The sequence below is a fragment of the Ochotona curzoniae genome, unplaced genomic scaffold, assembly GCF_017591425.1.
Source record: "Ochotona curzoniae isolate NIBS_2020 unplaced genomic scaffold, NIBS_Ocur_1.0 contig_430, whole genome shotgun sequence".
Taxonomy (NCBI): domain Eukaryota; kingdom Metazoa; phylum Chordata; class Mammalia; order Lagomorpha; family Ochotonidae; genus Ochotona; species Ochotona curzoniae.
Genome location: NW_024466219.1, coordinates 6,612,289 through 6,639,651, shown reverse-complemented (window position 1 = coordinate 6,639,651; position 27,363 = coordinate 6,612,289). Strand labels below are relative to the sequence as shown.

The following is a 27,363-nucleotide window of genomic DNA, read 5'->3' as shown; positions in this document are numbered from 1 at the left end:
ATTTACTACCGGGTGCTGACATAGTTTGACAGCAAGGAGTGGCTCCCTCCATTTCCTTCCCTGCGGAGTGGGGGGGGGGGGAGGGCTGAGACATCTGTCCCCCTAATCAGGGGCCCACACAGGCATCTATCCCTTTCAACTATGTAAATAAGAAAATTTTTTTTAATTTTTGTAAATTTTCCTAACAGATGAGGTTTTTTTTTTTTTTTTGAAGATTTATTTTTATTGGAAAGGCAGATATACAGATAGGAGACAGAAAAGAAGATCTGCTGTCTGATGATTCACTCCCCAAGTGACCGCAACAGCCAAAGCTGTGCCAACCCGAAGCCAGGAGCTTCCTCCAGGTCTCCCATGAGGGTGCAGAGTCCCAAGGCTTTGGACCATCCTTGACTGCTTTCCCAGGCCACAAGCAGGGAGCTGGATGGGAAGCGGGGCTGCTGGGATTAGAATCAGCGCCCATACGGGATCCTGGTGCATGCAAGGTGAGGACTTCAGCTGCCAGGCCACCACACCGGGCCCTAATGCCTGAGTTACTAGAAGACAGCTACATCCCCATAGTTGTTCCTACTTCTAGTAACTATTGTATTATTCTGTCCAATCCAAGAATGCAAAGAAAAAAACAACTTCACATAGATAGCGGGTAGGAGGAGTATTTAACAGCTTCTCACATAATTACAGAAATCTTTCTTTGATACACACCAAAGTGCAATAAAATGGCTCTCTTAATGGTTGCTGTAATGTGGAACCACACCCATTAACTTTTTGTGTTATTACTTTTAAATCTGCCAGTCTGGTCTTTCCTGCACTTGTAATCAACTTTTTTCTAACCACATACATGGGTTATTTGGATAATATCAACCACTGAATTCAGCCCACTTTCTAAATATTAATATGTTGTCTTATATAACATCATCAAGCTAAATATCTTATTTATTATAAAGGCAGAGTTATGGGGAAGGGAGGGATGTGGGAAAGATAGAGAGAAACCTTCCACAGCCAGTTCACTCCCCAAATGGCTGCCAACAGCTGGGGCTGGGCCAGTGCTAAGCCAGGGGCGTACACCACTACAGGCCCAAGCACTCGGACCCACTTCCACTGTTTTCCCAGGTGCATTAGCACGGAGCTTCATAGGAACTGAAGCAGCCAGGTCTGGAAACAGCACAATGTGGGCTACCAGCAGCAGCTTAACCCGCTTATACCCAGCAGAGGCCCAAAGTTGTATTTCTTCATACCATCATTTGTAAAAAAACTCATCCCACGAGGCTTTATGAATCCAAAGCTGGACCTGGCATGGTGGTACAGCAGGGTTAAGGCATGCTTTCAAAGCAAGAATATCACATCCAAGCACTGACTAAGCCCGAGCTATGCAGCTGCTGACCTGGCGTCCTCCTAATGGTCCTGGGAAGGCAGTGAGCTGAGCCAAGCACCCAGGCTCCTGCCACCAATGTCAGAGAACTGGATAAATCCCAGCTCCAAGCTTCAGGCCAGCCCACACTCAGCCATCACAACCGCACAGGAAGGAAACCAGGAGATGGAAGCTATGGCTCACTTGGGTCCAACAGAGCTTGGGCAGGTCCCAAGGCTTTGGATCGTCTCCCACTACTTTCCCAGGCCATAAGCAGGGAGATAGATGTGAAATCGAGCAGCCAGGACATAAACCAGCACTTATATGGGATCCCGGAGCTTATAAGAGGACGATCAGCCAATTAAGTCAGCATGAAGGGACCCTACCACTATTTTTAATTATACTTTTATGTTATTTTATTTTCTTCCTCTTCCTACATTTATACTGTATTTAATGTACACAATGATACATTTAACAACAAAATGAATGACTGTAGTAACTAAGGGGAAAATATAGGGATACAGGTTGGAAGGAGGAGAAGGGATGAGACCCCATGCAGGTAAATCTGTATCAAGGGAAAAAACAACCATATATTGGGCCCGGCGCGGTGGCGCAAGTGGCTAAGTCCTCGCCTGGCACGCCCGGGATCCCATGTGGGCGCCGGTTCTGGTCCCAGCAGCCCCGCTTCCCTTCCAGCTCCCTGCCTGTGGCCTGGGAAAGCAGTCGAGGACGGCCCAAGGCTTTGGGACCCTGCACCCGCGCGGGAGACCCGGAAGAGGCTCCTGGCTTCGGATCGGCATAGTATCGGCCCGTTGCGCTCACTTGGGGAGTGAATCATCGGACGGAAGATCTTCCTCTCTGTCTCTCCTCTCTGTATATCCGCCTTTCCAATGAAAAAATAATAAAAATAAATCTTTAAAAAAAAAATAATAATAATAATAAAAAAAAAACAACCATATATTAAATGAAAATTAATCAAATGTCCAGTTTGTGCTATTGTTAAAGCAGCACAACACGGTCTAAGAGAGACACTAACTTATGTCAAGCTTAAACACTTCTTCACAAATGACATTACAAATGTAGGCTGTTTCATTTGGCTACATATAGCAATAACATAAGTGCATAAAAAGTACTTCTATTTCTCATGGAACTCTGATTCGGTCTTTTGTTCTCGAAGCTCAAGAGAAAAAGAAGGCCCCCGATGTCTGTAAATAACGGAGGTCTCCACCAAATCCACTGAGCTGTAGGAACTGAAGAGTAGTTTTTAAATGAATTAGATCAAATTAGTATAAAGAGGGACTACCAGCTAAAATTTTTGCTGTGGGTTTCTTTAAATACGAATGCTCATAAAGGCAAACCTAGCCACCAAACATTTTTCCAATTATGAACTTGAACACTAAGTTTAAAAATGGTACAATTCTGCCACCTAGGGTCCAAAGGAAATAATTCTCCTTAGCTGAAACTCAACACTCATGACTGAAAGTTAATTTTACTGCTCTACTACATGTTTCAGATTCTAACAGTGAAAACTGATGATTCAATAAATCAATCATAATATTATTAAAGTGCTACCTGTAACAGGTACTGAAAATGAGTAACAACCTATTTTACTGAAAAGAAAATTTTAAAAATGGAAGTTTACTCACAGAACTGTAAAGAATGACTCTCAAACTCAACTTTAAGTACTTAGTAAAACAAGTCAAAGCAAATTTTTCCAAAGATTTATTTGAGGGCCTGGCACGGTAGCCTAATGGCACAAGTCCTTGCCTCATATGCACCAGGATCCCATATGGGCACCAGTTCTAATCCTGGCAGCCCTGCTTCCCATCCAGCCCCCTGCTTGTGGCCTGGGAACACAGTCAAGGATGACCCAAAGCCTTGGGACCCTGCATCCACAGGGAGACTTGGAAGAGCTCCTGGCTGCTTGCTTCAGACTGGCTCAGCTGCAGTCATTGTGGTGGCTTGGGGAATGAACTATCGGACAGAAGACCTTCCTCCCTGTCTCTCTTCCTCTCTGTACATCTGCCTTTCCAATAAAAATAAATAAATCTTAAAAATTAAAAAAAAAAGGAAAAGAAAGGAACAGTTACAGAATTGGGAGAGAGGGCTTACACCCACTGGTTTACTCCCAAACACCACAATCCCTGGAGCCAGACTCTATCCAAGGTCTCCCACGTGGCTACAGTGGCCCAGGAACTTAGGCCACCTCCCAATTTCATCAGCAGGGAGCTAGATGAGAAGCAGAGCCAGGATCCAAACCAACGCTCATGGGGTGCCAGCACCACAAGCAGCACCTTAAAACTCACTGAGCCCCGGCCCAGCTGTATTCTTAAGAACGACCACTAGGAAATTTGTACTGCTACTGTTCTTCCAAAGGGTGAAAACTAGAAGCTCCTTTCAACAAAAAAGTTGCAGCAGTTCCACAGCCTACCACGGGTTAACACATGCGCGCAGCCCTCTCACCAAGGAGTAAAGCACTGTTACCTTGCCTGTGCTCTGTAAGATGGTCGTCCGTGTCCTCCACACTCTCTCCCTGCTGACAATATCCCGGGTCACATCTACCTCAGCATCTACAAAACTCCTCTGCTTAAGGGCAGTGATATCATCATCTAGGTCAGTCTTGATAGTAGACCGTTTCTTAGCCATAATTTTGGCTTTGATTGCAGCAATTTTTTCCACTGACATGGCTTCAGACAAAGACCTAAAAGCAAATTCTTTTTTAAATTTTGAAAGCAAAGATTTCTTGAACACATCACATACATTTTATTACATTTCCAAGCTTTTAGTAAAAAACATTTTGAGTAGCAATATTAAGACCTTCTTCCTAAGTATAAAGCTGAGACAGCTGATATTTTGTAATCACATAAGATTTTAACAGATAAAGAAGGTAAAGAAGGGTGCATGTAGGTATTAACCCAGTACTAACTTTTAGAATAATCAGTACAACAAAGTACATTTTCATCTGTCCCCTCCAAGAGCTGGAACTTTTTAATACAGATGTGTCTTCTTTCCGCTTTTCTGAGACTTATTAGTTAACCCTCACCTATTACAAAAATTAAACACAAACAGAGGCCAGCTGGTAAGAAGGCAGGACATGGGAAAGAAATGAGATTCATCCTGTTCCTTGAAACTTATCTAAACATTTTCAATCTGTACATTATGGTATGTATTACGTAGGTAACAGAGGCTTCCATATAACACAAGAAGAATCTACAGACCCCCTCTGCTGGGCTGTGGGTGAACCTGGCTGGACAGACAATGACACCCACCGGCATGAGTGTGGGTTGGAAAACAGGATTGGTTAGGATGAGCTAGGCTGTATATATTCATGTGTACAAGAGCCAAATGGGACATGGAACAGACTGGACCAATCTGTTGTCCTGGAATGCACAGGAATGCACAGGAACCAGGGCTGGGGGCAGGCCTGGTGGGGGTTACTGTGAATTGCTCCAATTGGGCTGCAGTTCCTGCTGGTGTGTGTGGTGGGCAGGGATGTGGACCACAGCATCCACGGGATTGTGCAAAAGATATGAGATGTAGCTGGAGACAGAACTGACCCAGCAACTGCAACTCCTGTCTGGCACACACAGGAGTCGGGTCTAAGGTCACTTCTGGCAAGGTTTCCTTAGGGGAACTCCCCTCAACTGGTCCATGGGATTCAGAACTCCAAACACGGGCAAAATCACAGGATCGGTCATCTGAGCCTGGAGTGCATGTGTCCCTTTGGTTTTTGAAGCCTGTGCAGCAGACGGCATGCCACATGCTCAAGACGGCAGAGGCTGTCTAGTACCAAAGAGGACAGAACAAGTTGGAGAGCTCTCCTGCACAAGCTTGGACAATGAGTATCCGGGCGAATCAAGACTCCAAAGGCAGACTATGTCGGCCAATCCCCTGCAGGGATTTCTTCAACCTTGGAGCAGAGAAACATACAACATCTTAGAACGATGAAAACCACTTTAGCAGTATTCTCAGAACATGTCCCACACTGAGGACCCTGGGATGACATCAGGTAGCCATTTACCATCTCTGGGTACTGGTGCGGCTGGGAGCAGCTCTCTCTCATTCTCGTCCCACTCTCCCCAGACACAGGAAGAAAAGAGGAGACTGGAAACAGTTCTCTTATCCATTTCCCCCAATCTTCAACACTCCCCACTCTAACCAGCTGATCCTTCTGAACTATGTAAACACCATCAGAAATAAAATGAATTTTTTAGATGAAATACATTTGACATGTAGAGAAGAACTCTTATTCCCTTCCAGTCTATAATCTTATTTAACTATGTTTTTGAAGTTCTCTATATCCTAACAGCATTTTTTGTCTTATCAGATAAAGACGCTTGTGTGCCACTGCAGACTAATTATGAATTTGTTCCATGATGGCACTATTTTCTGCATTAAGCATTTTGAATCTTTGGTTTTATACATATTTTAAATTTAGAATTCTATCTTTTTGGATAATTGAAACCTTATTATGTAAATCTTTTTAGTTCTAGTAATGCATTTTGTATTACATTTTTGTTAATGTAGGTAGCATACTTAAAAAAAAAAAAAGACCTAACAGATTTTTAAGAGAAATTTTAAGCAGACCTTTTTCATAAGAGAAAAAGAACAGTAGACAAAAATATCACTTTAGTCACAAGACGAAAATCCTGAAATAACTTTACACAGAATATGGATAAAGGACAGAAATTCCTGCAGGTTTAAATACAACAGTATTATATGGTGAACTAATCATATTTAGATTAGGTAGGAAGACACTTTACCACACATGCTAAATATGCATCTGGTCATATTTGACTCATTTTACAACACTGTACTACATTCCCTAAAACCTACAAGCTCGAACACTCTTCTGAACTGTAAGCAGCCTGCACTGAACTCAGCGCAACTGGACTCTTTCTTCCCGCCGCATTAAGCAGGAAATCTGAGTAACTCAGGAAAACCACAAGGCAAGATGGTCTAAGAGGGTCTAGATGTCAAATGAAAAACCAACAGGGTCAGTGCTGTGCTGCCTTCCTGCCTCCCCGCCGTTACTGCCTGGACAGCTTCCAAGACAGGGCATCAGAAGGCAGTCTGGGAAGGCTCAGAGAACTCCTCATGTGAGGAAATAGAGTGGAAATCATAGCAAGGCCTCGGTGGCTGGAATTCACAGGCCAAAACACACTAATGGCTAAAGTCCTCACCTTGCACATGCCAGGATCCAATATGGGTGCCGGTTCATAGCCCGGCTGTTCCACTTCTATCCAGCTCCCTGCCTGCAGTCTGGGAAACCAGTAGAGGATGGCCCAGGGACTTGGGACCCTGCACCAACATGGGAGACCCAGAAGCAGTATCTGGCTCCTGGCTTCAGACTGGTTCAACTCCAGCCATTACGGCCACTTGGGGAATGAAACAGCCGACAGAAGGTCTTCCTCTCTGTATATCTGACTTTACAATGAAAAATAAATAAATATTAAAAAAAATCCCAGAGTAATCCAGCAGAATAGTGATCAGCACATAGGGTGAGGAACTAGTTAAACCTGAGTAACAACAGTAAAACTAGTTAAGGCTAGGTAACAGCAGTAGCTAAGGAAATTGACACAACACCCAGCACCTACAGACTGAGCAGTACCTGATATATGACTCCTATTCCCGAGGCAAGGAAGCATATTCAGAACTGTGCTGCTAAGCAGGGGGAACTGATTACACCAACTGACCATTCATTATTCACATCTTGAAGCCAACACCAAAGAGCAGTTTCTAAGAGATTAAACTGTGTGCCAGAACACACATTTGGAAAAACACAAAAATGTGCCCCAACAATAAACCACCTAATGTCTAGTATCCAAGGCCAGAGAATCAGAACAACAGAAGCGACAAGGAGGGCCAGGTCAACTCAGAGACAGCTCAATGTAACCACACTCCATGTCCATAAAGTTAAGTCTTCTTTTTTAAAAGTGAAAAACAAACTTTCAAGGATGAGAACTACAATGCTAGAGGCTAAAAATACAACCTAGACTTGAATACCAAGAGATATTATCCAAGATAAACTTTATAACAGAATGTTAGCTACATAAAGCAACTCTCAAACCTGTTTTAGATTCATCTTAATAAAAAAAAATAGAAGCTTATTATCATTCCAATGAATTAGAAAAAGAATTCAGCAATGTCTAAGATTCATTTCTGATTGTAAAAGAGTACTCAGCAAACTAGGACTACAGTAAGGGAGACTTCCTTAACCTCATAAATACATTACTCCAAACAACTACATCACATAATGATAAAAGACGATGCTTTCCCAGTAACACTTCGAACAAAAGAATGTCTAAAATCTGTTTCTACCCAACACTGAATCAGACAACAGAGCAGTGCGTACAGACACAGAAAGTAAAAGGTCCCACGACAGAGCGGCTACTGCAGCCTCAGCCCTCTGAGCTGCAGCTTGCCACTCCAGCATCCCACATCCAGGTGCTGTCTCCAGTCGGATTTCATCCTCATGGATCTGGGAAAGCAAAGTCGGCAGCCCAGGGACCTGGGCCCCTGCCTGCCACGTGCAGACCCACCCAGAACAGCAGGCTCTCCTGGCTCCTGTCTGGCCAAAGCCCGGCACTGCAGCCATGCGGGGTCTCAACCAGGCTGAGACATCATGCTCTATGACTTCCTGCTCTAACTCTGTGTCTTTCACACACATACATACATAAAAAGGAGGGGAAGAATGAACCCAGGTACCCAGTTCAGAAATGAGTTTACCGTGATCATTGAATACAATATGTGGAAACCAACTGTTATTTCTATAAAAGAAATAAATAAGCAGGAACTGGCATTTTAAAATACCTGTTAGAATAGAATTAAAATAGGGCCCGGCACGATAGTGTAATGGTTAAAGTCCTCGCCTTGCATGTGCCAGGATCCCACATGGGCACTGGTTCTAATCCCGGCAACCCTGCTTTCCATCCAGGACCCTGCTTGTGGCCTGGGAAAGCAATCGAGGAAGGTCCAAAGCCTTGGGACCCTGCACCCACGTGGGAGACCCGGAGGAGCTCCTGGCTCCCAACTTCGGATCGGCACAGCACCAGCCATTGTGTTCACTTGGGGAGTGAATCATCGGACGGAAGATCTTTCTCTCTGTCTCTCCTCCTCTGTATATCTGCCTTTCCAATAAAAAGAAATAAATCTTTAAAAAAAAAAAACCAATAGAATTAAAATATAAAATGTTTGTAAGTATGACTAAAAGGTCTAATATTATATAATAATTATAAAGCAGTGTTGAGAGAAATTAAAAAACGAAGTATCCCTCTGCTAACCAACAGAGAACTGTATTTTATTTACCCTTCAGAATGTTACAATCATTAGCTCTCCCCAGACTAGTCTATAAATTCAATTCAATCTCAAAGTTCTAGCTGGGTTTTACATGGAAACCGAAAATTCAGGGAAATTCAAGGAAATTCAGGAAACCTAAACTCAGGGAAATGCAAAGAATCAATTACTGATACAGCCAATAGCATAAGTCTCTAAACAGTTACACAAACAAAGACACCAGATGTCACCTGAGGTCATCAGCTGCCTTAGCAAGGAAGGCAGCGAGAGCAGGTGCCAAGTCAGAGACTGAGAGTACACAGGAATCTGAAGACGTGATGTTTTATTTAATACCTTGATTATAATGATTGTACAGGCATAAATCCACATAGAAACTTAAAAAGTTATACTAAATATGTAAGGTTAGCTTTATATCAATTATATATATATATCAATAAAGCTTTTTAAAATCTGCATTAAATTTTAAGTTTGGATAAAACTTCAACAAAGATCATAACACATCAAAGAAATACTATGAAGTGATCCTTCCTAATTATAGTGACAATGGGGGGGGGTGGTCAGCAAACAAGGGCCGCAGGTCAAGTTCACTCATGACCAGGCGCTAACACAGCCTCCATGGCTGGCCTTCTGCCAGAAGACCACAGCATTGCAAAGCCAGAAATACTGAGCTGTCATCCCTCTGTGTACGGGTATGACTGTCCCAGGACCCTCACAGATAACACAGCCCACAGGTGCTCAAGGTCCTTGAATAAAATGGCACAGTACTCGCAATGTGCCTACCCACATCTTCACGTTTACTTTAGTAACTCTAGGTTCCTTACAATGCCTAATTCAATGTGAATGCTACATAAATATCTCTTACATTGTTCTAAAGAAGATATACGTTCAATACAGATGAAAGTTACTTGTCCAAACCTTTGTTGACCCACCATAAGCTGAACTGATAGCTGCAGACCCCATGGAAATGGTATCAGCAGGCACAGGAAGTTGAATGAACATGGTATTTTCCAGAAAAAGCTTGCTGATCAATAAGAAATTATCTGATAATATGAATAAATCAGGTTGACAAGTTGATAGTCTAGAAAACTCAATGTGGTAACAGGCACAGTATGATGGCTTTCCAGAACGCATGTTAAGCGCAATGGCTTCCAAATGTCCTTGTATCATAAACCACAGCCACGAGTACAGTTAGCCCTCTACACCCACAAGTTCCAGACACGTTCTGAAAACTGCAGGTTCAGAAAAAAAAAAACAACTGGCTGAGCCAGGGCGGAGGGGCAGTTGACACAAAATTATGCAGGGCCCTGGGACACCTGCATCTCCTACTGGGCAGCATGAGTTGAGTCAGCTTCCCCTGTCCATGTACACGGACTGAAGCACCCAGAGCTCAGTCCCCAGAGGGGAGGTCTGGACTGACTTCTGAGCTCCTGCTCTTGTGCGCATCAGGGGAACAAACCAGTAAACGGAAAATCTATCTCTTTCTGCCTTTCAAATAAATAATAGATATTTTAGATAAGAACTGTCTCCTGCACTGCACAATTACAGACTTTCCTTCTTGTCTTTACTCCCTAAACTGTATAGTGTAACACCCACTCAAAGCACTTAAATTTAGCATTAGGTCTTATAAACATAAGTAACATACATATTTAAAATACATGGGAGGACATGGTTAAGTTATATGCCACTATTCCTTTTTTTCTCTAAAGGACTTGGAGGAACCATAAACTCTTCCTACGTGCAGGGGAGTACAGGGCAAAGGGCCTTCAAAGAACAAACAATGAGGCACTGTGCAGAGGCTCAATCAGCTAATCCTCTACCCAGCAAGTGCTGGCATTCTCCATGGGTGCAGGTCCATGTCCTAGCTGCTCCGCTGCCCATCCAGCTCCCTGCTTGTGGCCTGTGCAAGCAGAGGATAGCCCATCAAAGCTTTGGGATCCTGCACTGATGTGAGAGACACAGAGAAGCTCCTGGCTTCAGATGGGCTCTGCTCCAGCTGTGTTAGACACTTGGGGAGTGAACCAGCAGATGGAAGCGCTTTCTCTTGGTCTCTCCTTTTTTCTGTAAATCTGCCTTTCCAGAAAAAAATAAACGATTCTTACAAAAAAAAAAGCAATGAATGTGTGCTTCTGAACTTCCTTGCACAACTGCCTATAATGAATGGAAGATCAAAGTGAAGTGTAGAGAACACTTTAATAACCTATTTCTTTTGTTTTTATTTATTTATTATTTTTATTGGAGAGGCAGATATAGAGAGAGGAGGAGAGACAGAGAGGAAAGATTTTCCACCCAATAATTCACTCCCCAAGTGGCTGCAACGTTTGGAGCTGAGCCAATCTGAAGCCAGGAGCCCAGAGCTTCCTTCAGGTCTCCCACGTGGGTGCAGGGTCCCAAGGCTTTCCACCATCCTCGACTGCTTTCCCAGGCCACAAGCAGGGAGCTGGATGAGAAGTGGGGTTGCCGGGATTAGAACCAGCGCCCATACGGGATCCCAGCGTGTTCAAGGTAAAGACTTTAACCACTACACTATCGTGCCAGGCCCTAACAGCCCATTTCTTATACACGTTTACAAATACCTGAACAACCTACTTTCTACTGAAGAAATCCTTACCTAATCTGTTCAGTCTGTACAATCCCTTCTTTATGACCCTCCAAACGGGCAGCAAGTCTCTCTTTATCAAGACGCACGCATTCTTCATCCTAGAAATGATGACTGGTTAGTATTTTCAAATTTTATTTAAGGACACTTAACATCGCCTTATACAAATGCCCATCTACACAGCTCTAACAATTACTGTTTTCATACCAATCATAAAACCATTCTGTTATGTAAAGAGAACAATTGTAAGTATACACTGGCTCATGCTACACAGAACTGAGTCTCACTACTCAACATCCTGATGGGGTTGTATTTCCTCTGAAAGCTGGCAACACGCTCAGAACACCTACCTTGCTGGTTTGCAATCAGCCAAAATCCTCCAACCCAAAGCCTGCATTACCATGTTTAATAGATTATGGAATGTATAAAAAGTGAAACAGCTCCTACTGAATACATGTCACCTGCCCATTACCATAAAGTCTGAATCCCAGCTGAACCATCCTAAGCCAGGGACATCTCGTAAGCTTCCCTCCAAAAAACCTTACCTAGTCATTCATTCTATGATTTTTTTTAAATGTATTCTTTTGAAAGAGTTATAGACAGACAAAGAGTCAGGACAGACATATCTTCCATCTACTGACCAACTCCCCAGAAGCCCACAACAGCCAAGACAGACCACGCCAAAGCCAGCAGCTTCATCGGGGTGTCCAAAGGTGGGTGTCCTAAGCAGAAGTGGAAGCACTGGGACCATATGACACTGCTTTTCTAGGCCAGTGCCAACACACGGGATCAGAAGTGGAACAGCTGAACACACCCCACATGGGACACGAGCACAGGAGGAAGCAAATTTACCCACTACACAACGCTATCACCTTGGTTTCTCCTATGATCAGTAAGTGTTCTTCACATAATATTCCAGAACTATTTTTATTTAGAAAGAACACAAATCCCCTTTGTTTGCAAATTTTGTATACATCTTCATTACACTGGAATTTCATCTAAGAGCTACATTTTTTGTTCCCATTTGATGACACAGGTCTCAAATCCATCAGCACACATGAAAACTCTAGACTGAATCTTACATGATTTTCAAACCATGTTTTTCATTACATTACGAGTTTCCAACCAGGGTCAAGTGAGAGCCACCTAGATTTTTGTCAACCTAGGAACTTATCTTTCATCTGGATTATTTATATTAGGTTTTCAGGAAAATTTAGTCTAAGAAGTGTTTGCTTAAGAACAAAACAATAGGGCCCTGTGTGGTGGCTTAGAGGCTAAAGTCCTCGCCTTGAATGCCAGGATCCGATATGAGCACCGGTTCTAATCCTAGCAGCTCCACTTCCCATCCAGCTCCCTGCTTGTGTCCTGGGAAAGCAGTCGAGGACAGCCCAAAGCTTTGGCACCCTGCACCCGCATGGGAGACCCGGAAGAGTTCCTGGCTCCCAATTTTGGATCGGCGCAGCACTGGCCATTGTGCTCACTTGGGGAGTCAATCATCGGGCGGAAGATCTTCCTCTCTCTCTCTCTCTCTGTATATCTGCCTTTCCAGTAAAAAAATAAATAAATAAATTTTTAAAGAACAAAACAATAAGGCCCCAGCACAGTAGCCTCGTGACTAAATTCTCGCCTTGCATGCGCCAGGATCCTGTATGGGTGCCAATTCATAACCCGGCTTCTCCACTTCCCTTTCAGATTCCTGTCTGTGGTCTAGGAAAGCAGCTGAGGATGGCCCAAAGTCTTAGGACCCAGAACCTGTGCAGGAGACCCGGAAGAAGATCCTGGCTCCTTGCTTTGGATCAGCCCAGCTCCAGCTGCTGCAGCCACTTGGATAGTGGACCAGTGGACGTAAGATCTTTTTCTCTGTATCCCTTCTCCCTGTAAATCTGCTTTTCCAATAAAAATAAGTGAATCTTAAACACACAATTCAAAAACTGATTTAGTTCAATATCTCCTTTCAATAAATAAAGATGCTAAGGCCAGTGCAACGGCACAGCAAGCTAATTCTACACCTTTGAGCACCACCATCCTAAACCGGGTTCAAATCCCGGTTGCTTCATTTCAGATCCAGGTCCCTGTAACTACACCTAGCCAAAGCAATGGAAGTACTTGTGCTCCTGGCCACCCATGTCAGAGACCCAGAGAAAGCTGGCTTTGGCTTCAACCCCAGCCCCAGCCTAAGCTGCTGTGGCCACATGAGGAGGGAACCAAGGGATGGAATATTAATCTCCAGATTTCAATCCATAATCAAATCCACCTCTTTCCTGATTCTATCCCCACTCTCTGTAACTGTGTGTCAAGTAAAATATTATTAAAAAATAAACACAACGCTATTCCAATCTAGCAGAGTGCTTAACTGTTCTTCAACACAGAAGTGAAAGTTCTTCTTATAATGAAGACAGCTGTTGCTACCGTAAATTTTATTTCTGCAGATGACCTGGAAATAATTCTATGCCACTTCATGTTGACTTTACAAGTTACTGAAATCCTGGCAAATGAGCATTTCTGAAATGACAACTTCTTCCAAATTAGATGATGACTGTGCTGCTCAGGTTCTAGACTCATTAGTCTACACCCTCATTAGTAATTAACCTTCTTTAAGCAAGCAGCATTTGGGAAACTCTCAGTTTCACTGTAAATAGAATCTGTGCCCAGCTGAGTGGAATGGCTAAGAGGCAGACTTCCTGGGTTCTAACGAGGATTCTGTGCACCTAAGCAAGCTCCCTGTTTATCTGAGCCTGTTTGTCCAGAGGTGACATGTACTATCCTACCAACGTCAGGAACGTGTGCTCAAGATTATAGCAATTAAGATACATAAGGAACATCATTTAACAGAGCACTAACAGAGATCTAATTATCACAACCACCATTTTTCAGATTAATGAGTCGGAATTAAAATTACACCATTTGCCAAATGTTGTCCCTGTTTCCAGTGCATGTCCTTACTACCCAGCCTGGTCCCTTCAACGATCACCCCGTGTCAGTGCAGACACACTGTTCATGCAGCAGACAGCACACAGTTATCCGTCAGGAGCCTGAAATACAGACTAACAGTTCCTAGCAATGCTAATTAACGTTAGTGATGAGTACTTGTGCTTTTTCTTTCTTATGCTTTTTACTTACAAATGACCACTGTGGTCATTTCTGACATTAAACATGGGTCTAGTGAATTATTCTTCCATTTGGGCAGTTTTATGTGTAACTGCTTATCACAAGTTTCACATAAATACCATAAATCACAGTTAAATCTCTACGGTTTCATTACTTTATGAAACATACTTGTCTACTAAAACCTTTCTGTGTCACTTGATGTTCTGACATATACACATTCTACAACAGTTCAGGCTAATCAGCATGGGTATTATCGCACCTAACTGTTCTGTGCAGAGAGAATATTTGAAACCTATCCTTGTGACCATTTTCAAATCCCAGTAGCTTGCTAGTAAGCGCGGTCTCCTGGTAAACACCAGCTCTCTCCGAGTAGCCACACTTCCTACATGGCTTCTACCCTGATTTTTCCTCCCTGACATTCATGTTCCACTTGCTGGTTATAAAACGCTACAAGTGATCTGGAAGCTAATGTCAATATTTTCGCTGAGCTCAAAGATTTGAAAAGCCCAGCAAATCCCCAATCCACCTTGCTCCCAGAGGAGGCCAATTCCAGCCAGCCACCCACTTGGCACTTTTACTAAGACAGCCCCATCTGTACACGTAGGCATTGTCAATGGTTCCCTCAGCACCAGCAGACAGACAGCTGCAACAGAGACCAGACGACCCAGAAAGCGGAAACATTTGCTCTCTGGTCATTTATAGAGAAAATTTTCTGACCTCTACTCTAGCACTGTATTTTCATCAGTGACGACAGAAAAGCAAGTAATAGTACGTGACCCTAACAGAACTTACACAGAGAGGGCTCCAAAAAAAGTCAGGGAAAATACATTCTTAATTCTAATTTTTAATTATATAAGACAGTTAAAACTGTAGTTCGGGGTACTTATTGACCAAGTGTTCTTTCCATTACAAAATTTCTTTGAGAGAAAAGTTGACAGGATTATCACAAACCAAGATTTCTGGTACTACACAAACCCAAGCTGAGTAACCAGGTGAATCATCTTTTAAGTCCCATTACCTCAATTCGTGGTTTCTTGGCTTCTGCCAGAACTTCATCTGCAGCTCGTTTGACTTTAAGAAAAAAAAAGTAGTACATAAACATTTGGTTTGGGAATGGGCTTTTAAAGTTCAGCATAAAAATGTGACAAGCCATACCTTGAGTGGACCGCTGAAGCCCTATCTCCAGGGGAGCACTTCTGTCAATACTTGCAGATGTGGCTGAAGAGTTAAAAAGAGTTACATGAGGTCATCAGGGTCTAGACCAATACAGAATACACATTACAAATAGAATGCTCTAGGCTGGTTATCCTTTTTTTCTTTTCTTTTTTTAAAGATTTATTTTTATTATTTTCTTATTGGAAAGGCAGATATACAGAGAGGAGAGACAGAGAGGAAGATCTTCCATCCGATGATTCACTCCCCAAGTGAGCGCAACGGCTGATGCTATGCCAATCCGAAGCCAGGAGCCTCTTCCGGGTCTCCCACGTGGGTGCAGGGTCCCAAAGCTTTGGGCCGTCCTCGACTGCTTTCCCGGGCCACAGGCAGGGAGCTGGAAGGGAAGCGGGGCTGCCGGGATTAGAACCGGCGCCCATATGGGATCCTGGGCTTGCAAGTCGAGGATCTTAACCACTGCGTCAACCACGCCAGGCCCTGGTTATCCTTTTTTTAGATTTTTTTTTTTTTTTTTGGAAAGGCAGATTTACAGAGAAAAGGAGAGACAGAAAGATCTTTCATCTGCTAGTTCACTGCCCAAATTGCAACAATGACCAGAGTTGAGACCATCTGAAGCCAGGAGCTCTTCCAGGTCTCCCACACGGGTGCAGGGTCCCAAGGCTTTGGGCTGTCCTCAGCTGCTTCCCCAGGCCACAAGCAGGGGGCTGGATGTGAAGTGAAGCAGCCAGGACATGAACCAGTGCCCAAATGAGATCCTGACGCTTGCAAGGGGAGGACTACCCAACTGAACCACCATGCCAGGTCCATACTTCATATTTGCATATGGTGATTTCCCTAAACTAATTTTCAATGCAGCTCTGTAAAAAGAATTTCATTAACATCTACCTTATTTCTAATAATTTAGCTTAAAATTACTGAAATTATCTGGCAGAAATTAACTAGTCACTTTTTTTTTAAGATTTATTTATATATTCGAAAGTCAGAACTGCACAGATGGGGGAGACAGAGAGACAAAGGGATTGTTCATCCACTGGCTTGCTCGTCAGATAGCCACAATGGCTGACGCCATGCCAGGCTGAAACCAGAAGCCAGGAACGTCTTCTAGGTCTCCCCCACGGGTACAGTGACCCAAATGTTTGGGCCATCTTCTGCTGCTTTTTCCAGGCTACCAGCAGGATTGGAAATGGAGCTGCCTGGAATTGAATCAGTGCTCCTAAGGGATGCGGGCACTAAGACAGCATGTTAACTCAGTAGGTCACAACTCCAGCCACAACCAACAACACAACAGAGTATGTATTACCTCCTAGCCTAGTCTAGATTATCAAGCCTCCACATTTTTGTCTCTCAGATTTTTAAATAATGTTACATCTGCATAGTCTAACTTCAAATTGAACTAATCATTTTTTCTGTGATTCTATCTTTTTCTTTGCGTTGCATAACTGTAAACTATTAGGTCATCGGTCTTGTATGCATGTAGTTTCAGGATAACTTCACGGATTGGTGAGATGGCCCATTTTTCTGAAGCATGAGTTACACAAGCTTTGCCCAGTTTGTCACATTTTTGTCATCAAAAACAGAGAAATATCTCAATCTGTCTCTGTGGTGTATGGGGTGCTAATGTCCCGGAAGAGCAGTGGTTCATTTCCTGGCTGATCTGCTTTTAATCCACGCCGCTGGTATGTGCCTGGGAAGGGAGATGGCTGAAGCGCACTGGACCCTGCCCCATGCGGGAGCTCCAGGTGTCATTCTAGGCTCCTGGCTTTAAAAAGTAAATTAATCAGTGAATTAGTTAATACAGAACTTTCTTACTTCGAATCGATATATCAACTGAATAACCTCATTTTCCCTCCCATTGATTTGACATGTGTCTACACTCATGCTAAATTCACACTCGTATTTCTATATCACACATTAAAAAGTTGTTTTATTGCTATGTTCATTCTAATTTTAAAATTACTAAGGTTTTATTATTTAAAATTCTGAACTCCAGAGCAAGTAATCTTATCTCTGTTCTACAAATGTTTAAGGAGAATTGGTTTTATCAAGTAAATTTTATAACATGTCTAATCTACCTCTTACTCAACACAGGACATGTGGATTTTTATTAAAATCATGGTAAAGGTATAAATTAAATCACAAATGTAATTTTCCAAAAGATGTATTATTTTATTTTTTAATTGCAAAGTCTGAAATACAAAGAGAAGGAGAGAGAAGATATTCCATCCACTGATTCACTCTCCAAGTGGCCACAAAGGCCAGAGCTAAGCCGATCCGAAATTGGGAGCCTCTTCTGGGTCTCCCATGTAGGTGCAGGGTCCCAAGGTTTTGGGCCGACCTCAATTGCTTTCCCAGGCCACAAGCAGGGAGCAGGATGGGAAGCAGGGCTGGTAGGATTAGAACCGGTGTCCATATAGGATCCCAGCACACGCAAGGCGAGGACTTTAGCCACTAGGCTACTGTGCTGAGCCCCAAGAATTAATATATTCAAATATTACATCTTCCTATCTAAATATATGTTCTTGGGACAGGTGTATGTCACCATGGGTTAATTCATAACCTATAAAGGCCTCATACCATTGGGCAACTAAACAGCTACCACTTCCGACTCAGGCTCCTATAAATGGCCCTGGAAAACAGTGGGATTTGGCCCAACTACTTGAGTGTCTGCAAACATGTGAGAGACTAAGATGAATCTCCTGGCTCCTGACGTCTACTGGGAACAGCCTGGCTCCTGCAGCCACTTGAAGAGTGAACAGAGAAGGGAAGATCTCTTGGTCTCCCTAACTCAGCCTTTCAGATAAACCAATTCGTATTAAAAAAAAAGGGGGGGGGGGAGGAATATGGTTAGGCACAGCTTCAACCACATCAGCACCAGCCCTTTGTCACAATGTGACAGACAGAGAAAACAGGGGCTGGTGCTGTGGACAGCAGACAAATCTATCAACTGTAATCCAACATGGGCACCTGTTCATGTCCTGGCAGTTCCACTTCCAATCAAGCTCCCTGCTAACGGGCTGAGACAGAGCAGCAGACAGCTCAGGTACCTGGGCTCCCACATCGTCACTGAACAGCTGGAAGGAGCTCCTGGCCTGTTTTTAGTCTGGCTCTAGTATGGCACTGCAGTGGTCATCACAGCCACCTGAAGAGTGAGCCAGTGGAATGAAGAGCTCAATCTCTCTCTCTCACTCTCTCTTTCACACACACACACACACACACACACACACTTTGGAAAAGCTCAATCTCTAACTCTCACAAATCTTTCCACAGAAAGAAGGAGGGAGGGGGTAGAAGAAGCGTCCAGAGACAGAGTGAAAGATAAGACTTGCTAATAAATGGTTACAACATGAGAGATCTGAGATACAAGAATTTGAATCTTTTGCCATAGTTTTTGTTGTTACCAACTGTATTAAAAACATGTCATTCTACATTACTGAGGCAGAAATGCTGGGAAAGTACAAAATCATCTTTGTTTTGTGTTGGGAGGAAAGAGGAAGATGACCTAGGCATTCTATTGCCAACATTAAATTTCAGAAGTCTGTTAAACAAGGGGGAAAGCGCTGGCAGTCAATTTATCACTCTGAGCACACAAAGTCAATGTGGAAATCCTCAGATTATTTAAAGTGAGAAACTGGAAAACATTACCTAGAAATTAGAGTTAAAATATAAATTTAAAAAAAAAGGATTCCTAGAAAATGTCAGGAATTCCCTGTGAGGCGCAGAGGTAAAGAACAGGCCAGCACAGGAGGGAGTGTACAGTCGGAGCCAGGGGAGAGCGAGCCCTGGGGCTGTGTGCACCTGAGGATACCCTGCAGTGGAAGACAGGCATTACAGCCACACGATGACCTCAAAAACACGCAAGGATACAACGAGAAGACAACTGGGGCGGTGGAGAACAGAAATGTGAACCCAAAATTTTATTTTGAAAGAAGGAGCTATCTCACTAAACGTCTTCTGAAAGGGTAAAAACTGATGGACTGAAAGAAAAACAACCTACGGGCCTGGTGCAGTAGCCTAGAGGTTAAAGTCCTCGCCTTGCACGTGCTGGGATCCCATATGGGCACCATTTCTAATCCCGGTGACCCCTCTTCCCATCCAGCTCCCTGCTTGTGGCCTGGGAAAGCAGCTGAGAACGGCCCAAAGCCTTGGGACCCTGCACCCGTGTGGGAGACCTGGAGGAAGTTCCTGGCTCGTAGTTCTGGATCGGTGCAGCACCGGCCTTTGCAGCAACTTGGGGAGTGAATCATGGGACGGAAGAGCTTCCTTCTCTTCCTCTCCGTATATCAGACTTTGCAATAAAAATCAAATAAATCTTAAAAAAAAAAAAAAAAGAAGAGAAAGAAAACACCTGACAGAAGCAAAATCCGAGGGAAATGGGATTCCCAACTAGGAAGGGGCACAGCCTCAGGAGCCGGGACAGGACACGGACTGTAAAGACAGAGCGACACCCAGGCACAGCTGTAGGCAACTGACGATTCAGTGGGTACACAGATGCTCAGCCTGTTACTTCTCATTCAGAGGTCCGGGGGGGAGGGGAGGGACAGGTGGACAGCATCCATGAAGAACAACTTCACCAAGTACTCACATGCTTCCCCATTGAGATAGCCAAGCAGGTCTTTCCGGTCAGGTCTTCTAACCACAGGAATATTTTCTGTCTGAACCAAAATTTTAAATTAGGCATTAGATAAAGAACAATACATAACTTAACATCATGTAATATCTGAAAATTCAACACACTTTGACAACACATTAGTAAAAATGAATGTGTAAAACATGACCAGATTTAAGGAAGCTAGTAAGAACTTCAATTAGAAACAATCTTTACTTTTTCATATAAGCATTTATTTGCTTTTTAATTAGAAAAGCAGAAAATGCTCTTCTTTCGCACAGTTTACTCTCCAATGCCTGAAGCACTAGGACTGCAGCCAGCCGGAGCCAGGACCCTGGGCTCCACCTGGTCTCCAGCGGGCAGCGAGCACCCACGGACTGCAGTGGCACATGTCACCTCCAAAGGCCACGCAGGACCCTGGCCAGAGCAGGGCAGCCAGGACTGCAGCCTGCACACGGCTCTGGAACATGGCTGTCCTGAGCAAAGACTTACACACTGAACCAAACATCTGCCACCCCTGGAAAATGTTGTAACCATTTTCAGTTTTCATAATTTCATTTTTGAAACTCCAGAAAATACACAACAAAACAACCAATGTGGGCAAGGCACGGAAGTCTAGCAGCTAAAGTCCTCACCTTGCACATGCCGGGAACCCATGTGGGCACAGGTTCTAATCCCAGTGACACCATTTCCCATCCAGCTCCCTGCTTGTGGCCTGAGAAAGCAGTTGAGGATGGCCCAAAGCCTTGAGACCCTGCACCCACACGGGAGACCCAGAAAAAGCTCCTGGCTCTGCTTCAGATCGGCTCAGCTACAGCTGTTGCAGGCATTTGGGGAGTGAATCAGTGGATGGAAGACCTTCCTCTCTGTCTCTACTTCTCTCTGTATACATTTAACACAAGAATATGTTTGTAACAGCTGTTTACCTTCTATATCATACAGAGTTCTTTTTATGTGTGAATGATTTAAGCTCTATAAGCAGAAGGGAAATATTAAAAAATTAACTATGGGGTCCAGCACGATAGCCTAGGCTAAAATCCTTGCCTTGCATATGCCAGGATCCTATATAGATGTCGGCTGCTTCCTGCCTGCGGCCTAGGAGAGCAGCAGCGGAGGGCCCAAAGCCTTAGGACGCTGCACTTTAGTGGGAGCCCTGGAGAACGTTCCTGGCTCCTGGCTTCAGATCGGGTCAGCAGTCAACAGTCCATCTACTGTTTTTTGTTACAAAAAATAATAATTAAATATGAAAAAAATCTATCCATGGTAATATGAGGGATAAATTTCCTCTAATTACCTACATTAACACTATGTGCTTCCAATCCAAAGCTCGACTGTGTTCATCCAGTCACACAGGTGACTCAAATGAAACTCCTGGCCCACCTCCGGTTGCTGTGGGCATTTGGAGCGAACCGACAGGGCAAAGATCTTCCGCACTCTGCCCATTCTTTCCCTGCTTCTCCTGCTCCACCACCCTGCACACCAAAATGCATACAGCAGGCACCAAGTCACGTTTGGGCATACACTGAGATGAATCCTGGCCTTTCTACTGTCTTCCACATAATTTTTCTAATGTAAACAACAAATGGAATGCAAAGCCACCGCTCCAGAGCCTGAGGAACTACACGGTTTACACTCTTATTGCCTTACATGAGAAACTGAAGTCAATGGGAAGAACTTACTCTCGGCGTGCCCAGGGTACCTCCACTTCCCTAACAAAACGCTGTGCATCCCAGCGATGGGCTGCTTACCACTCAAAACTGAAATGAAATTGTTTAAAGGTCTAGCTACATTACTATTTCTCCTTATGAAAAAAGTTTCAGAGCCCAAAATCAGACTACACAGATACTGTGAACAGCCAAAACTGCAACTAATTTATTGACAGTACTGCCACAGCCAACAGTTGGTCCCTGATGAATTTACATCACTGCCAACAGATAATCCGTGAGTTTACTCAAACAGATGTTAGTTCAGAAACAGAATTTCAACACCTGTTGGTGACCAAGAAGTTTACCAGGAACACAAAGAAGGTAACAAACAAAGTGGATAGAATTCCAGAGGTTTCTAAGTTTTCTCTTTGAACCTGGCCAACATGAATAAGACTCAGGGCGGGCGTCGTGCTTGCCTGAGACCCTGCATCCCATCTGGGCGGGTCTGGGTCGCAGCTGCTCCGTGTCCAGTCAAGCTCCCTGCTAGGACACGGAAGCAGCCAGCAGGTGCCTGGGTCCCTCCCACCCACGCAGAAGACCCCAAAGGAGTCCCATGCACCCAGCCTCCATCTCCAGACCTTGTTGTCACTTAGCAAGTGAATAAGAGATTTAGTTGGATAAAAGAACTTTGTGTGTCTGTCATTCTGCATTTCAAATAAATACTTGGATTTTTTTCCTTAAGGATTTATTTTTATTTGTGAGGCAGAGTTACAGAAACACAGAGAGGAAGTCCTTCCATCTACTGGCTCACTCTCCAAACGGCTGCAACGGCAGGAGCTGGGCCTACCAAAGCCAGGAGCTTCTTCAGGTCTCCTACGTGGGTGCAGGGCCCCACTACTTTCCCAGGCCATTTAGCAAGGAGGAAGATCAAATAAGAGCAGCAAGAACTTGAACTGCTGCCCACATGGGATGCCAGCAACACAAGCAGAGACTTAGCCTACTACACCAAGGTGTTGGCCCCAATAAACAGATTTTTAAAAGAAAAGAAAAAAACTAAATTTTGTATGGCCAACAGCCCCAAGGTTCACAGTGACAACTACATCATGCGCCACACACTACAGCCACTCAAGAAAACCCCCTGGAAATGGAACCAAGTGCTTAAAAACTTCTGTTACGCCAAAAAATATACATACCCCCAATAAAAAAGTCTAAGCACTCCGTGCTCTTAAAATCCAGTACAATTCAAAATAACTCCAAAGAATTCTATCAATTTTTTTTCTATTTGCCAAGGAGTTTTATCTTAATTCCATTTTCTCAAAGTAACTATTTTAAAAGCATAAATTTCTTGCTCAGAGAAGAGCAAGCCTTGCGGCCAGCACTGTGGCACAGCGGGCAAGCCATTGCCGGGTTGAGCCCCGGCTGCCCCACTTGCCACGGGAGGCACGGGCCCCAGACGCAGACGAAGCACCCGGCCTGCCCGGCCACTGAGGCCTTGCTGGGAGAGACGGGCAGACGGAAGCTCTTCCTGTCTCTGCTTCACTGTCCAGCTCTTCCTTTCAAACCAATCAATTTTCAAGAGACAGAAAACAAGTCTCACATTTAGCACTTAAGCCCACTGGGTGATGGGACACTTTCTCAATTTTTATGAGTTTAAAAATTTTTCACACCGAAATAAATTTTTCAATCCCTTTTCCACAAACTTTCTGAAGCATTGCTATGACAAAGCACCTCGTCATCAGACCGTGAAACAGCTCCTTGCCAATCGTTCCTACAGATCCCGGGTCAACAAAGGGTTATCCAGAGAAAGCTCCCAAAAGGGAAAACAATTTATCAATAGAGCATGAAAATAACTGGATTAAAATTATTGAAAATCAGGCTAAAGTCCTCGCCTTGCACGCACCAGGATCCCATAGGGGCGCCAGTTCTAATCCCAGGGTCCCAGTTCCCATCCAGCTCCCAGCTTGTAGCCTGGGAAAGCAGTTGAGCACAACCCAAAACCTTGGGGGATCCTGAACCTGCGTGGGAGACCGGAAAGAGGTTCCTGGCTCCTGGCTTCAGATAGGCTCAGCTCTGGCCATTGCAGCTGCTTGGGGAGTGAACCAGCAGATGAAAATCTTTCTCTTTCTGTAGATCTCTTTCCAATGTAAATAAATAAATAAATAAATTTTAAAAAACAGCTATTAGTGTATTCTGACCAAAACGAAAAGTTCCTGGAGATTAAACTAGAATCCCACAGTATCAAGGCCTTTCCACAGGCTTATTAATTTTTTATAACATCCCTGCAAACTCCTTTAAAACCTTCACTGTTATAAACATTCCCTACATTTCGCATGGGGCAAAAAAAAAAAAAAAAACCAACTTGGGGCAAGTCACGCAGTAGACACATCTTGACCATACAGACTTTCATACCTTTTGTTTTTTAAAAATAGGAAAACTGTGAAAGAAGTTATCCATGCCAAATAAGATCTGGCATAAAAGAAGCAAACAGAAAACGGCTTCGCAGTGCCGGTACTTACAGCCGCACGGCGGACATAGACGGGGTGCGAGAGGTGCACATTGTTGAGCAGGAACAGGATGGAGTCGAGCGTGTAGTACTCCCTCGGCTGGCCTTCCTTTCCAGTCCTGCAAGCAAGGCAAGAGTTCCATCACAATTCGAACGCAATTCTCCACGTTTAATTAGATGTATTCAGCAATGTATTTAGCAAAGTACTTAACACAGGTAACAGAAATATAAATGCAGGTGAAGTATAAAAAAATCTAATAAGCCAAAAGCCGTTACAGCAAAACACACACACACAGGGGGGATGACACAAGTCAAAAAGTCGCAGAAGAACACTCAAGTTCGACCTGTAGTTGAGATACACATATGCTCTTTTCATATTTAGATACAAAATAGTCCCCGGTCTCTATCAACAGAGAAACCTGACCAGTTGTAGACTGGAGAGGATCCATAACAAAAAGAAACAAAATATCTTAAGGAGAAGCGCAACCACCATCACTGGTGGAGAACTTAAACTTGTGCCAGGGTTCCGGCTAACTAAACTGTTGCCCAGCAGCCTGGTTAACAATGTTACAGCTGCAATTCCTAGAACATCCCTGAACTCAGACCAGGGACTCAAAACCTAAAGGTAAGTTCACCTGAGACACAACAATGTAACCAAGGGCTGCTCGCTATCCCAACCCCGCTTCCCCCCTGAAACCACAGCAAGGCCAACCTGCTCTCAGCCTAGCGCACCATCACTCACCGTCTTTGCAAGCCTCCTCCAGCAGCCCCACTTATCCTTGTAAACAATTTCAAACCACAAAATATCACCAATAAAACCAACACAAGCTTTTGGTAGGATATCAAAAAAACTAAAAGAATGTACTGCATGCAATAAAGATCACATGATGTTTTACATAATTGTGTGTAATCACACATGTATGCAAACACATAGAAAACAATAATAATTTTTGGGTCCAGTAAGGTATCCTAGTGGCTAAATCCTTGCCTTGCAACTGCAGGGATTCATTAAGGGTGCTGGTTTGTGTCCTAGCTGCTCTACTTCCCATCCAGCTCCCTGCTTGTGGCCTGGGAAATCAGCGGAGGACGGCCTAAAGCCTTGGGACCCTGCACCTGTGTGGGAGACCTAGAAGAAACTCCTGGCTCCTGGCTTCGAATCAGCTCAGCTCTGGCCACTGCAGCCACTTGAGGAGTGAACCAGCAGAAGGAAGATCTTTCCTCTCTACCTCTCCTTCTCTCTGTATATCTGCCTTTCTTAGTGTGATTTACTGTAGAAATAGTTTTAAGCATTGCTTTTTCACCGGCTGGGGAAACACCTCCTTCCCAAGCACCAAGCCTTTAAGCACACACTTCCCTTGTCCTGCAAGAGGCAATGCGCCATCCCCATGCTAGGCACCAGCAGGATGGGAACACAGTCAACACCGGGCTGTGAACACTTAGGAACCGCGCGCCAGAAGTGAGGGCTCTGGGCATTTCACAGCAGGGTACCTACTCATCCCTTCCATTCACCTAGGTCTAGGCGCTTGGGGGTGGGGGAGACATCAGAGCCTCTGAAACTTCCCGCAGATGAGGCCGTTTCCCCATCAGTACTCCTTGACCGTGCTGTAACCAGGGAACGATGCATCCCCCAGAGCCCAGTCCGTATGTGAACCCGAGAGGGACCCACACAGAAAACGCAGAATGATGTCATCTAAGCAACATTTCATAAAGCCAATCATTAAATCACACGGCCACACACACACACGTTTACAAAACCCGAAACGAAAAAGCCAATCAACTAAATCTGCACTACTCTCCCATCGACTCTTCCTAAAGCTCACTATATCCAAGCCAACAAGAACGGGTAGCAAAGTTCTGACCCAGGGTTCTACTCTTACAAACGGGGGGGACATTGGCCGCAGGGAGGGACAGCACTAAGAACGCCCTACAATGATATTAAACCTTCCTCCGGAGCTCTTCCCCAAGGACCGCAACTCAACGGAGCCCCACGTGGATCTACACTCCAAGACGCTTCCCTTCAAACGCACCTTCCCCCACGCACCTGCACCGCACACGCGCGCGCGCGCACACACACACTGAAAAGGACCTCTCTGCCGTGAGGCGCTCGCTGCACCCCACCCACCTGGGCACAAACTCCTGCCTACCCCGCGGTGTCCCCGAGGGCGCACTCGGCACGCCCTCCTGGTACCGCGGCACCTGCCCCGAGCCGGCGCCCCTTTGTGCACCCCCGCGCAGGTGCTCGCGGCCCGGCCGGACCCCGGGGCCGTCACCGACTCACTCCAAGTGCAACTTGGACTCCGCAAAGAAAACTTTTCCTGCCCCCAGAGCACCGGGGTCTCCCGGTCCTCCAACACACGAGCAGCCGAAGGGGCGGCAGGGGGAGAAAATTAAATCAACAAACACCGGAGGGGAGGGGGCGAGCGACAAGTCAGGACAGGGGTCACCTGGGAGCGCCCCCCTCGCGCGCCGCCCCGACTCACCCCCACACCACATAGTTGGTCTTGACGTTCTTGGGCCAGGAGAACTCCCCGAAGATGACTTCGTCCCCCTTGACCACGATCTCCTTCTTCTGGATGTTGTACTGTCGCAAGACGCTGAGCACGTCCGCCATCTTCCCCCCCTCGCCGCCTCCGCCGCCGCCGCCGCCGTCACCGCCCGCCCGGACGCCCCGCCGCCCCTCCGCCCCGCCGGCCTCGGCTCCCCGGCCGCCGCGCCCGCCTCGGGCCGCCCCGCCGCCGCCGCGCCCGCCGCGCCCCCGCAGCGGCCGCCCTCAAGGCCGCCCTCGCCGACGACAGCACCAAGGGGCTGGAGCCACCCCGGCCGCCGAGGACCCCGCGCCGGCAGGCAGGGCCCCGCCGCCGGCTGCCCGCGGAGAACGCCTGACTGCGCGCCGGCCGTGCCGCCCGCCCGGCCGCCGCCGCCAGGGGGAGCCGCGGCCGCCCGGGAAGATGCCCCCTCGGCGCCGAGCCGGCCGCCTCCGCGCAGGGCCCACGCACGGCGCACGCTCGGGGCGGCGGCGGCGGCGGCGCCCGGCGTGCGCGCGCCCGCGAGCGCGCCGCCCCAGCACCCGCAGGTGCGCGCGCACCTGCG

General features: G+C 45.4%; 1 protein-coding gene across 1 annotated transcript in view; it reads right to left on the bottom strand.

The window, feature by feature from the left end:
• The window catches only part of CDC73 (cell division cycle 73), a 98,280-nt gene extending 71,365 nt beyond the window's left edge, over positions 1 to 26,915 (bottom strand). The window contains exons 1-7 of the mRNA XM_040985399.1: positions 26,754 to 26,915; positions 24,287 to 24,392; positions 20,101 to 20,170; positions 15,501 to 15,563; positions 15,364 to 15,416; positions 11,250 to 11,338; positions 3,830 to 4,046 (exon numbers count right to left, since the gene is read on the bottom strand). Coding sequence (XP_040841333.1) covers positions 3,830 to 4,046; positions 11,250 to 11,338; positions 15,364 to 15,416; positions 15,501 to 15,563; positions 20,101 to 20,170; positions 24,287 to 24,392; positions 26,754 to 26,884 — 729 coding nt within the window. The 5' untranslated portion in view covers positions 26,885 to 26,915. The remainder of the gene's footprint in view (positions 1 to 3,829; positions 4,047 to 11,249; positions 11,339 to 15,363; positions 15,417 to 15,500; positions 15,564 to 20,100; positions 20,171 to 24,286; positions 24,393 to 26,753) is intronic.
• Positions 26,916 to 27,363: the final 448 nt, after the last annotated feature.